The 13,716-nt window shown below is 49.2% G+C and overlaps 1 protein-coding gene across 2 annotated transcripts in view; it reads right to left on the reverse strand.

The window, feature by feature from the left end:
- Positions 1-13,716, reverse strand: part of VOPP1 (vesicular, overexpressed in cancer, prosurvival protein 1) — an 85,936-nt gene that overhangs the window by 71,251 nt on the left and 969 nt on the right. Inside the window, exon 1 of one of the 2 annotated variants that reach the window (XM_021079346.1) lies at positions 10,148-13,269. The exons of the other annotated variant lie outside the window; for it this stretch is intronic. Within the exon in view, the coding sequence (XP_020935005.1) occupies positions 10,148-10,195 (48 nt within the window). The 5' untranslated portion in view covers positions 10,196-13,269. Of the gene's footprint in view, positions 1-10,147; positions 13,270-13,716 lie in introns of those variants that run through there. 2 annotated transcript variants of the gene reach the window in all.

Genomic DNA, 13,716 nt, shown 5'->3' on the forward strand with positions numbered 1-13,716 from the left:
AACGATCCGGCGTTGCCGTGAGCTGGGGTGTAGGTCACAGATGCAGCTCGGATCCCGCGTTGCTGTGGCTCTGGTGTAGACCGGTGGCTACAGCTCCGATTCGACCCCTAGCCTGGGAACCTCCATATGCCGCGGGAGCAGCCCAAGAAATAGCAACAACAACAACAACAACAACAACAAAGACAAAAGACAAAAAAAAAAAAAAAAAAAAACTACAATGAGCTATCCCCTCACACTGGTCAGAATGGCCATCATCAAAAAGTCTACAAATAATGAGTACGGGAGAGGGTGTGCACGAAAGGGAACCAGCCTACACAGGTGGTGGTGGGTCTGTAAGCTGGTGCAGCTGCTATGGGGAACGGTAAGGAGCTTCCTTCAAAAACTAGAGAACCACCGTATGATCCAGTAATCCCGCTCCTGGACATCTATCCAGAGAAAGCCATAATTCAAAAAGATACATGCACCCCCAATGTTCACTGCAGCACTATTGACAACAGCCAAGGCATGGAAGCCCCCTAACTGCCCGTCAACAGAGGATTAGATAAAGAAGATGTGAGGCGCTGGGGTCGCGGGACGGAAATCCTCCAAAATTGGATTGTGATGATCACTGCACAACTATAAACGTAATGAATTCACTGAGTAATTTAAACAAAAAGAATAATAGTGCCTCAGGAAGGATTGAACCACTGAGTATCTGTGACCTACTGACCTTGTATTTCATAGCACTGGTTCTGCAACTTGGACTCAGGATCCTTTTACAGTTTTCAGAATTTCAGAGAATCTCAAAGAGCTGTGGATTGCATGGATTACATCTATAAATCTTTCGCGTCGTCACCATTAAAATTCATAAAAATTAAAAAAAGAGATGCTGTGGTACAAATATACAATGGCATATTCCTCAACCATAAAAATGAATGAAATAATGCCGTTTGCAGTAACGTGGATGGGCCTCGAAATTATCACACTAAGGGAAGTCAGAGAAAGACACATCACACGTGATCACTAATACGTGGAGTTCAGCAACAAAGGACACAAAAGAATTTACGAAACAGAAACAGACGCAAAGGTTTTGAAACCAAATTCATGGTTACCAAAGGGGAAATGTGGGGTGGGACGGATCAATTGGGGGTTGAGATCGACTGTACACACCCCTGTATTCAGTGTAGACAGGTGCCAAGGACCTTCTGCACGGCACAGGGTAATCTACTCAATCCCACATAATAACCCACATGGGAAAAGATCCTGAAAAGGAACGGATATGTGTACATGTATAAATGATTCACCGTGGTGTGCACATGAAACTAACACAACTTTCAAGTTAACTACACTCCAATATTTTTTTTTTTTTTTAGGAGTTCCCCTCATGGCTCAGTGGAAACGAATCTGACCAGCATCCATGAGGATACAGGTTCGATCCCTAGCCTCACTCAGGGGGTTGAGGATCCGGCGTTGCCGTGAGATGTGGTGTAGGTTGCAGATGAGGCTTGGATCTGACGTTGCTGTGGCTGGGGTGTAGGCCAGTGGCTACAGCTCCGATTTGACCCCTAGCCTGGGAACCTCCATATGCTGCGGGTGCAGCCCTAAAAAGACCAAAAAAAAAAAATTTTTTTTTAAATCATTATCTTGTTTAATGGTAATCACTTTCATCTTTAGGTACTTAATTTAAAAACTTTCATTTAAAAAAATTTGTTTAATCCGCCTAAAACACTGTCCAGAAAACAGAAAGATATTTTTTGTCAGCACCTGAACAACTAACTTCACATAGAAAGTGTCCAATAAGTTATACACTGCATCATGAATGCTTTATAGAAAAATAGATGGAAACTTTAAGTGAAAGAGGAAAAAAACCAGAAAGCAATGCCAAACCCTCAACCTCAACCATGGATGCTCTGAGATGCCCAGGTGTGCACAGCGTCCCAGGGGCCCTCCCCGCCCAGCGCTCTCGCACCTTCACCGCGGTTTCCTTCACCACGAAGTCTGCGACATCCCACCAGGGTCGCCGCAACTGCTTTCCACTGAACCTCAAATACATCTGCACCTTCCCTCCTGCTCAGCTCCTCCTTTCCCTGCGCAAAGCCCAGGCCTCGCTCCTGAAGCTTCTATAGCCAAGCTCCCAATCCCAGCCGCTGTCTCTGCCCAACAGGGTCTAAAGGGTCCAGAGACGGCGACGGCCCATGAAGATGCCTGAGTGCGGAGCTCCCGCGCGGCTTGCCCAGGTCCACCACCTAGCGGTGCCCGCGGGGGTCGATCAGCGTGGTCCTCCTGGACCCACCTGAGGGATGATGGCTCAGCGACCACATCACGACGTGGGAGCTGAAATGCCAAAGTCCGGGGGAGCAGAGGCAAGCAGATTAGCCTGGTGCCTTCAGGGACCCTCGGCAAGCCTCCTAGTCCCGCCAAGGTGACCGAAGACTCCCTCCCATCAACTCCGCAGCAGCTCTGGGCACCTGGTAAAAAAAAAAGCTGCCTGGGGCCCCGCACCCAGAGACGGAGGCGAGGGCTCCGGGCTGTGGCCGATTGTGAAAAGCGCCCCAGGTCAGGCCCTAAAGGGCAGCCCGGGCTCAGAGAGGCAGGGACGCGTCTGTCCCTGACTCAGGGACATTCCCCCAGACTGCTACAAATTTCTCGGCCTCACCTCCCAAGGACCTGCCTTCCTACAACTGACCTGCCTGAAAAGACAGGCTCTGGTGAAGATGCCGGTCAAGCGGCCGTGCGAGGTCCCCTTCCCCGTCCCCTTCTCTTTACAAAGCAAGGCACGCCTCCCCCACCCCCCCACGCGTACTAAGATGTGCTGGGCTAAACTGAAACCAGGGGAGCATCTGCCGAAGGCCACTGCCAATGCTGGCATCGACGCCGATAAACAGAAAGCCCTCTGTCCTTCAGGACTGGGGTGCTCGGTCCTCTCCACACGCAGCAGGGACAAGGGGGATACAGGACCGAGGAGCCAAGTGACAGGCCAGAGAAGGGACATCACCAGGACGAGCCGCGGAGGAAGGGGTGTTTCTGCTGAACTGATTTGACAAAATTCTTGCTGAAGGCAGGTCAAAGACACTGGACTTATCCGGTGTTGCTGGGAAGCTGTGGTGTAGGTCACAGACCAAGCTCTCATCTGGTGTTGCTGTGGCTGTGGCCGAGGCCAGTGGGTGCGGCTCAGATTTGACCCCTAGCCTGGGAACTTCCATATGCCACGGGTTCAGCCCTAAAAAGAGCAAAAAAAAAAAAAAAAAAAAAGAAAGAAAGAAAAAGAAAAAAAGACATGGCAGGGTTAAGGAGCCAGCGTTGTCACTGCTGTGGCTCTGGTTATAGCTGTGGAACAGGTTCGATCCCCGGCCTGGGAAGGTTCACATGCCATGGGTGTGGCCAAAAAAGAAAAGAAAGGTGTTCCCTTTTGTGTCTCAGCAGGTTAAGAACCCGACATGGTGTCCATAAGGATTCGGGCAGGTTCGATCCTTGGCCTCACTCAACGGGTTAAGGATCCGAAACTGCTGCAACCTGACGTAGGTAGCAGATGCGGCTCAGATCCCGTGTTGCCGTGGCTGTGGTGTAGGCCTCAGCTGAAGCTCCGATTTGACCCCTGGGCCAGGAACTTCCATATGCCACAGGTGCAGCCATAAAAACGAAAAAGAAAAAAAAAGTTTTTAAAAACCTCCAAAAAATAGGTAGTGGAACATCCCATTTTTAGGAACAAAGTTCCTGTTAAAGAACCAGACATTTCCAGTTAATGAATTTCGCCCTTTTCTGTGTCTGGGAAGAGGCAAGAGTCTGTCTGGGCTCTTTGAAATCACTCCTCTGATGTGCATCTTAACTATCTAGGGCCAGCATCCAGTTTTTTCCCCATCCGGAATCCCCTCAAGATGCAGGCTTGAGGGCCGAAACATCCTTTGTTTACCCACAGAGCAGACAACACTCTTTCTCTGTCCACAATCATCAGGGTCAAATTGCCACTGGCAATTAGAGTCCACTGTATACGTTAAAAGAGGGCTGTTCTAGTTTAATTTTCACAATACACAAGAGAGCAAATCATTGATCTCCTTGGCTCCTATTCATGAGTCATGAGAAATAAAATATTGCCATGTCGATACACAGAGGCTGTCACGGTCACCAGCGACTGGAGCCACCTTGGACACGGGGAGCCCTGAGGGCACTCAGGAAGAAAACTAAGAATCCCTGCCATCCAGCAGCTGGCAGACGGCAGCCACTCCCTGGGTGAGTCCTCAGGATGAGAAAACCCAGGATACTGGTCCCCGGATACTGGCCCCGGGAGCTGAGGCTTATAGCCACGGAAGGATTTCCACGAGCCCAGACTTTGCATCTTCCCATACTCAGAACAGCCCTAAACTCCTTCTTAACGTAAGATCTCTGGGGTTCTTTTATCGACAGTAATCTTTTGTTCCTAATACCTGCCCTTTGTTGCTCAACTCCCACAATCCCTGCTCCCTGCTCACCTCCAGAGGCGACGTTAGCACTTTTCTAGGGATGGGAGGATGGAGGAGTCTGTCGGGGGCTCTTTGAAATCAGTTTTCTCAGGGTTACTTGAGAGGCTGCCTCCCGGGCTGAAGTCTTCATTTTGCCCCCAATAAAACAGAACTCACAACTCTCACGCTGTGCATTTTAAGTCAACAATAAAAAAAGATCACATGTCAACTTAAAAATACGTGAGAGGGGATACAGTTTTTGAAAATTACTTACGCGAGTGTACAAACAAATTGTGACAATATCTGAGCTAAAAAAAAGCGGTCAGGAGGAAAGTGACAAGAATTAAGTAAAAAAAAAAAAAGAATAACAGAAAGAAGCCAGAGTTCCTGAAAAGAATCTAAGGCTAAGCTCCTTGGAAGGCATCTTGAGGTCGGCAGTAATCAGCTGAGCTTGTTGAGCTTTTAAGGAAGGGGGAGAACTTGCAGGTGCAAGCGTGATGCCCTGAGGCTGGGACTTGCTTCCCACAACCTCCTAGATTCCCATCCCTGGTTTTTTGAGCTTTTTTTTTGGTCTTTCTAGGGCCGCACCCACTGCATACGGAGGTTCCCAGGCTAGGGGTCCAATCGGAGCTACAGCTGCCGGCCTTTGCCACAGCCACAGCAACACAGGATCCAAGCCGCGTCTACGACCGACACCACAGCTCATGGCAACGCTGGATCCTTAACCCACTGAGCAAGGCCAGGGATTGAACCTGCGTCCTCATAGATCCTCGTCGGGTTCATTAACCGCTGAGCCACGAGAGGAACGCCAGTCTCCATCTTCGACTTGGCTCTGTTCAATACTTTCATTACCCCGCTGGCTAAAACCAACAATGGTGTATAATAACCAAAACCATAAAGGATACTGGATTTTAAAAAGTAGTATTCACGGAGTTCCCGTCACGGCGCAGCAGAAACGAATCTGACCAGGAACCACGAGATTGCGGGTTTGATCCCTGGCCTCGCTCAGTGGGTTAAGGATCCAGCGTGGCCGTGAGCTGTGGTGTAGGTCACAGACTCGGCTCGGGTCTGGCGTTGCTGTGGCTGTGGTGTAGGCCAGCGGCTACAACTCCAATTCGACCCCTAGCCTGGGAACCTCCATATGCCGCAGGTGCGGCCCTAAAAAAAGAGAACAAAAAAGCAGTCTTCACATTTAGAATGGACTCGCAATGAGCTCCTGCTATATAGCCCAGGGAACTGTATTCAGCCTCTTGGGACAGACAGACCGGGATGGAAGACAACATTAGCAAAAAGAATGTGTGTATATATAACGTGTGTATGTGTACAGATAGAGGAGACTGGGCCACCACATGCTGTACAGCAAAAAGTGACACAACACTGTAAATCACCTATACGCTAATAAAATTTTAAAAATAAATACAATTTAAGAAAAGAGTATTCAAGGCATTCCCATTGTGGCAGAGTGGAAAAGAATCCTACTAGTATCCATGAGGATGCAGGTTCGATCCCTGGCCTCACTCACTGGGTCAGGGATCTGGCGTTGCTCTGAGCTGTGGTGTAGGTCACAGACTCGGCTCGGATCTGGCGTTGCTGTGGCTGTGGTGTAGGCCGGCAGCAGCAGCTCTGATGTGACCCCTCGCCTGGGAACCTCCGCATGCTGCAGCTGCGTCCCTAGAAAGCAAAAAATACAGTACAATACAATAAAATAAAAAATAGTACTCAAAAATGAAACAAAAACAAAAAATAGTATTCAGATGTTGACAGGCCTAAGAAGATGAGACGAAGGACGTACTGCAAAATGGAATTGGAGTCAATGCACAGACCTCAGTTTAGGGTTTAAATATTATACTAAACAGCTCTATGCTGTTAAAGACTCTGTGGTTACCTGCAGCACGTGTGAAACAGATTTAAGTATCAGTGCAAACGCAGTGGGAATCTCTCGGCTCATCTTTGCTGCATAAGTTAAACAGTCCAAACAAGGGTTGTGCCAGTGCCAGGGAGAGACCACGCCCACAGAACAGAGTGTCCTTAGGGTTCAACCAAGTCCCAGTGGGGTGACATGGGAGGCAAGCCAAAGGCTGCACAATAAAACAACTCGACACCGAACTCACTCCTTCTAAAACAGCACAGCAACACCCCTGCCCACTTCACACGAGCAGCTCCTCCAGAAGCAACCTCTGCCGGCAGGATCACGGGCGAGAACACCACAAATACACCACAAATGGAGAGCAAAGGGATCCCGCAGATTCCCCCAAAGATGCCGTACCTCTCCACGTCTATGAAAGGGACAGAAGAATCTGGCAGGGACCCCCTAATAATGACTCCACAGATGTCCAAAGGAGAATGATATGAATAAAAATGAACAAGAGGAGGTTCCCACTGTGGCTCAGCAGTAATGAGCACGACTAGCATCCATGAGGATGCGGGTTCGATCCCTGGCCTGGCTCAGTGAGTTAAGGATCCCAAGTTGCTGTGAGCTGTGGTGTAGTGAGCAGCCATGGCTTGGATCTGGTGTGGCTGTGGCTGGCAGCTATGGCTCTGATTCAACCTCTACCCTGGGAACTTCCATATGCCATGGGTGAAGCCCTAAAAAGCAGAAAAAAAAAAAAAGACAAGACAAGAGAAGCTGGAGGTGGACATAGGGTGGGGTTTGATTACTAGAGCAAGTAATTCTGCAAAATAAGGGAAAAAACCTTACTAGGATCATGCTGCTAGTTTGGGACGTCAAGTGAAAGCCAGGCTGTTATGCATCGCAGACTTTTTTTTAAACTAAAGTATAGTTGATTTACCATGTTGTGCCAATTTCTGCTGTGCTGCAAAGTGACCCAGTCATACAGCATCGCAAACTTTTATCAGAAAAACTAATTCTCCCTTCCCACCTGCCTAAAAAACTGATTCCAGTCTTAAAAAATGGGGATTTAAGATCAAATTAATCTATTTGTATAAGCTGGGGTTGGTTGGTTTGTTTTCGACATAAAGCTCAAACGTTTTTCCCAGTGTTAACTTTGAAATGTTGATCCGTGTTTGAAGTGGATTCATGGGGTGGCCTCTTTCTGGGACCGGTGTTTTCAGACAGGGATGATTTTCCTGATCACAGTCCGTCCAGTTTGGCAGTTTCCAAAGGGCAGCTGTGAGGACGGTGAAATGATTCGAAACCGGGTCTTGGAGAAACGGCAGAAGGTGAGGAAGCTGGGGAAGAACGGTGGGGACCAGCACAGCTGCTCAAATACTGAGGGGCTGTCACTGTGATTCTATTTCTTCAGAAAAGCCCGCGGGTACAGAACCAGGCAGAACCAGGTAGAAACAATGCAGACATTTCTACTCAATGTAACCGAAAACTTTAACAACCGCAATTGCCCAAAAAGCTGATGCTTGCCCTTAAGAGAGAGTGAGCTGCCATCACTAGAGGTGTTCATTAATGACAAGCACTAAGTCCTGGCACACAGGGCCTCCTTCAGAGTCCACAGCTCATCAATCACCTTCCCCTCTCCTGCCATAGACCCCTCAGCACCCTCCCCCAAGGTCATTACTCATTCATCTTCTTACTCATTCAAATATTTACAGAGTCCCTACTTTGGGCCAGGTACGGTTCCAGGATCAGAGGCTGCTTGGGTTAACAAAACAAATCAACACTTTTGCTCCTATATCAGGTAGACTGTGGAAGGTAAATGCCATCCTATTTGGGGAGTTCCCTGGTGGTCCCGTGGTTCAGATGCGATGTTTTCACTGCTGCGGCCTTGGGTTTAATCCCTGGTTTGGGAACTGAGATCCCACATCAAGCCAGGGCAGCAGTCAAAAAAAAAAAAGGAAAAAAAAAATCCTATTTTAAAGGTAATTGGTCAAAGAAAGAGCTGGGAGGGAGGTGGGTTGAATGTTGCATAGGGCGGGGCCAAGGCAGGCCTCAGGGACAGGGTGACACGTGAGAGCCCTCGCCCAGAGGATAAACGCAGGTTCTAAGCAACGACGTCTTGCCATCCCCCGGCGAGATAACCCAGGGGCCACCAGCCTAATCCATGGACTTCTACGGTCACTGCCCCGCAGGTGGTCTCGATAGCCGTGCACAAGCCAAAGGGAAAAAGCAAGGACTGGTCAGAGCCCCGGGTCTGGGCCCAGGGCGCCGGGCTCTCCTTACACATCAGGACTCAGTTTTCCCCACCGAGAGCGGAGTGCTTGCCACCAGGTTCACTGCTCACTGCCCCTCGCCTTCTGGGCGCTTCCAGAGATAACCCACGCCCTGCAGAGCTCTCTGCCATGCCAACGGCATGTTACTCACATTCCAAAAACTCTCAAGAGTGGGAGGGCTGCCATGGTCTATTTCAGAAAACTGGCACCCAGGGGCTGCCATGTTCACTGCAATGCCAGGACGCCCAAAACCACTCGGCCAGAGACAAAAAAACACTCTGAAGCAGGACTTGGTTCTAACGTCAAGACTCCTGGACGCCAAAATACAAAGGGGTTGACAAAAATACTCAGAAGGTCCCCTTTCCAACCCTCCAAGGAGGGACCGCTCCCTCTTCTAGAGCAAGAAGCGCTCTTTGGCCAGAACTCTGAAAACACATGGCAGCCTCGCTCAAAGGATTCCAGCGTTTGGTTCCAGGGGAAGGTCAGAAAGATACAGATGCCAGTCTCATCAATAAAATAATCTGGTAAAGAATTCTTGGAGTTCCTGTGGTGGCTCCATGAAACCAAATCTGACTAGCACCTGGGAGGATGCATGTTCGATCCCTGGCCTCACTCAGTGGGTTAAGGATCCAGCGTGGCTGTGAGCTGTGGTGTAGGTCCCACACGTGGCTTGGATCCTGCATTGCTGTGGCTGTGGTGTAGGTCAGCAGCTACGGCTCCGATTCAACCCCTAGCCTGGGAACCTCCATATGCCACGGGCGCGGCCCTAAAAAGCTTAAAAAAAAAAAAAAAAATTCTTTCTCCGGTGAATGGATGCAGCAGAACCCCCAGCCCTGGCACCGGGGATGGGGGAGGATTTCATACTCAATAGTATCCTACACATTTCTGGGCTCATTTCAGTAAGAACAGAACCCAGAACAAATAGTAAGTAGTCCGTATATTACAAAAGTGTCACCAACCTGACCTCTAGAAACAGACTGCGGTGACAATCTCTAGAAAACCACGCGCTCTGCCAAAGCCCCCAGGCAGCCCATATGCTCAGGGCCTGATGACTCCCCAGGTTCCCCTAAGGCGTAATCAGGCTTGAAACCGCTTTTCTTTCTCAGTTTCTAAGGTGCTCGTGCCACCGGGAATTGCCTCGCCAGGGTTACTAGGAGAGATGGCTCAGCACGGTCACGCTCCCTGCAGGTGCTGGTCTCAGGGCCTCACGTGGACCCGAGCACAGAAGAAAAACACAGGACGTTAGGATCTCGTGACCCAAAAAGAGCTGTGGGATCCCCCTGCCCTGCGGTCACACTCGTGGCCCAGGTGCCTGGGAGCCCCTCCCTGGCTTCCCTTGAAGTTCACAGGCACCTTCAAGTTCACGGAGAGGAAAGGTCACTTGAGTAATGAGCTCCCCAGAAGCCTCCCTGGGGAAGAGGTGCCATCAGCAGCCTGTTCCTACTTTCAGCCCGGCCTGGGCTTCCAGGACGCTCCCGCTGATGCCCACTAAACGGGCATGACTGCTCACCGCCCCCAGCGTCACTCTGCAGCGTCATGGTTTGGAGGCTAAATTATGGCTCCCCTGGGGAAACGTGACTGAGTTCCTAGAGGGCCTTCTGCTGGTTTACCTGTTTCGTGGGATGAAGACCTCTCCGAGGGGCCCACTGTGCACCCATTCTCTCCGTGTCTCTGTGTCCAGCAGCGGGAGAGGCAGCAGCACAGCACGGGGAGCTGGGGCCACTGCCCGGGCTGGCATCTCAAGCCCTCACACGTCACAGCACTGAGACTGCGGACAAGCTCTTAACCATCTCCCATGTAAAACAAAAACGGGAATAAAAGCAATGGCTAAGAAGACTGATGAGTTAATATTTTTAAAGTGCTTAGAATAATGCCCGCAGAGGGTAAGCATCTGAAAGTGTTTGCTAAGTAAAAACACATACACAGTCTAGTAGGTAAGTGAATTTCTACAAAAGGATGCAAGGCAGGGGAGGAAAGCCCTTCCATTTTTATTCTTTATTTTTGGGGGCCTCCCCTGAGGCATGTGGAAATTCCCAGGCAAGGGACTGAACCTGTGCCACTGCAGCAACCTGAGCCTCTGCAGTGACAACACTGGAGCCTTAACCTCTTGTGCCCCAAGGGAATTCCAGGAAAGCTCTTCTTAAACAGACTTTATTTTATTTCATTTCATTTTACTTTATTTTTAACAGCTTTTAGATCACTTTTTTGCTCAAGGACTTTTCACTAGCAAAGCCCCATTCCCACTGGCGGTAAGTCCTGCCGGTGAGGAAGAGGATGCCAGAGGCCAGGACAGCATAGAGGCTGCCAGGTGGTTTATAATCAACTGCACGAGGACTACAATGGAACCCACTCAAGTAGAACAAAGAAACAAGGTCAAGTATCCCAGGTTGCGGCTGGCTGTCAGACGTCTTCAAATATCTCCCTCGATTATCTTGGGTGCTCAACTTGAAGAGAGCCCTGTGCTTCTGCACCTCCTGGGCAAAGGAAGCTGCCCTTTTATGTATGTGAGTCAGTACTTCAAAAGCATCAGAGGGGTACTGATAACAACCGACTTTAGATGAAAGTCAGAGCCATCCACCTAAGCTGAAAACATCTCGTATACGTATCTCATGTATAAAATTCCACGTGATAAATCAGAAAGAAATCGTAATTCCTCAGAGACCCCTCTCCACCACAGACAAAAATGGGTGCTTGGCCATAGCCAAGACATGGAAACCGCCTAACTGTCCATTGACCGATGAATAGATTAAAAAGACATGGTCTGTAAACACATGGAGCACTCCTCAGCCGTAAGGGGGGACAGGACAGTGCCATTTGCAGCAACATGGATGGGACTAGAGACTCTAGTGCTGGGTCAGGTGGGTCAGAGGGAGAAGGACAGACACTCTATGATGTCACTTGCATCTGGGGTCTGGTGTACGGCACAAATGAACCTTTCCACAGAAAAGAAACACGTGGACTTGGAGACCAGAGGAGGTGGTTGTCGGAGGCGGAGGGGGGGGTGGAAGGGGTGGACCAGGAACCCGGGGTTTATAGATGCAAACTGTTGCCTTTGGATCGGATGGGCAGTCAGGTCCTGCTGTGTAGCCCTGGGAACTGTGTCTAGTCCCTTGTGGAGCACGGTGGAGGGTAGTGTGAGAGGAAGGACGTGTGTGTGTGTACGTCTGGCTGGGTCACTCTGCTCTACAGCAGAGCGCTGACAGCCCGGTTAACCAACTACAATGAAAAATAAAAATCACTTCTAAAAACACGGGTGCCTGGGACAATTACGGAAAAAAAGGGCTATCATCCCATGAAAACAAAAATTATCCATCATCTAGATATGTGACTTTGTGAAAGCACCAATTTCGTCATTTGAATTCATGTTGTCACAGTTCTGCTTAAGATCGCCTCAACCTTTCCGGCGTGATCTGAACTCTGTATGAAGATGATAAATTCCTGTGGACGAAGAATGTCACCTGCCATAGCAGTAAACAAAGGATGTTGTACCCACGTAGCCATCAGCCACTGCGCCCTGAGGGGAGTCAGGATGGAGAAAAGCTGGTTGCCCTAAGCAGTCAAGGTGCACGTCAAGGAGTGACTTCAATGAGCCCAAACACTTCCATCTTCCCATAAAAGCACTAAATTCATTCACTTGAGATGTCTGGTTTTCTTTAATTAACCATAATCTTTTGACTTTCCAACTACCTGGTTTTGTGAGGTTTTGGTCTTTGGTTTGGTGGGGGATGGTTTGTGTGTGTGTGTTTTCTGGGTTTTTTTTTTTTGGTTGTTTTTTGCAAAAACTCCCATATATCCTGACTCCTCCCTGACCTCTTTGGAACAGTCGCTCAGAGCGACCTGGGAGCCTGTCTCCAGGGCTTATGTCCTGAGTATCTCTGAGGAATGAAACATAATCCTTAACTTTTAGGTTGTGTGTTGTGTCTCAGTCGACATTCCTATGCAACACAGCATCTACTTTGGAAAGAACTGGGTCCCTGAGGCAGTCTTGGCTACATACGGGGCACAGCACCACACACACTAAGGACCTTGGGGAGGAGTTCCCACGGTGGCACAGTGGGTTAAGAATTCAACTGCAGCAGCTGGGGTCGCTGCAGGGGCATGGTTTCAATCCCTGGCCTGGCGCAGTGGGTTAAAGAATCACGTGTTGCCGCAGGTGCCTCGAAGGTTCACTGCTGCAGCTTGGATTCAATCCCTGGCCTGGGGCACTTCCACGTGCCACGGATGCAGCCATAAAATGTAAAAAATTAAAAATAAACTAATAAAAAATGACCTTAGGGAGGTTACAACCAATGAAACGCTAGATGATTTCAGCAAGGGCGGATTTAAAAGTTGGGGAGACTGTATGCCTAGGTACAGACGCATCTGTTTCTTTGTGAATAGTGGTCTCAGTTTCACTTCTCTGTTACTGCGTCAGTGACGACCTGGGAGATGTGATTCCTAAGGTCATAGAATCCCGAATAAATTAAAAGAAGGCAAGTGGAGGGCAGTCCACAAAAACACGAACCGCTCAGCCAGGGAGATAGAAGAACAAAACCAGGAAGTCTTTGCTATGGCCAAGCCAGGCTCGAGAAACCTTTCCATCAGCCCTCCTTCCAGGAGAGTTAAGACTGACTCTCTGAATTTCGTTCTTAATGACTTAATTTAATTCTTTATAAATGAAGGAAACTGGAGTTTCCATTGTGGCTCAGCGGTAACAAGCCCAACTAGCATCCATGAGAACGCAGCTTCAATCCCCGGCCCCCATCAGTGGGCTAAGGATCCGGAGTAGCCAGGGAGCTGTGCTGTAGGTCACAGATGTGGCTCAGATCCCATGTTGCTGTGGCTGTGGTGCAGGTCGCAGACACAGCTGGGACCCCAAGTTACTGTGGCCGTGGCACAGCCCTCAGGTGCAGCTCCGCTTGGCCCCCTAGCCTGGAAATTTCCATATGCCGCAGGTGCGACCCTAAAAAGATAATAAATAAATAATAAAGGAGGGAAACCAAGGAGTCATTTCCAGGACAACACCCAACTATTAAAGAAAAGAGTTTTACTACCCAAAATAGAAAAGACACAAACGTAAGACTCTCATCACTCATTCACTTTGACTTCACTAATTTAACAAAAGTCCCTTCAAAACAATAAAGCTGAGTAAGGAGTGGAATAAGCCTAGTCCAGGCCACACCCCAGAACCCCACCAGCT

The sequence above is a fragment of the Sus scrofa genome, chromosome 18, assembly GCF_000003025.6.
Source record: "Sus scrofa isolate TJ Tabasco breed Duroc chromosome 18, Sscrofa11.1, whole genome shotgun sequence".
Lineage (NCBI taxonomy): Eukaryota > Metazoa > Chordata > Mammalia > Artiodactyla > Suidae > Sus > Sus scrofa.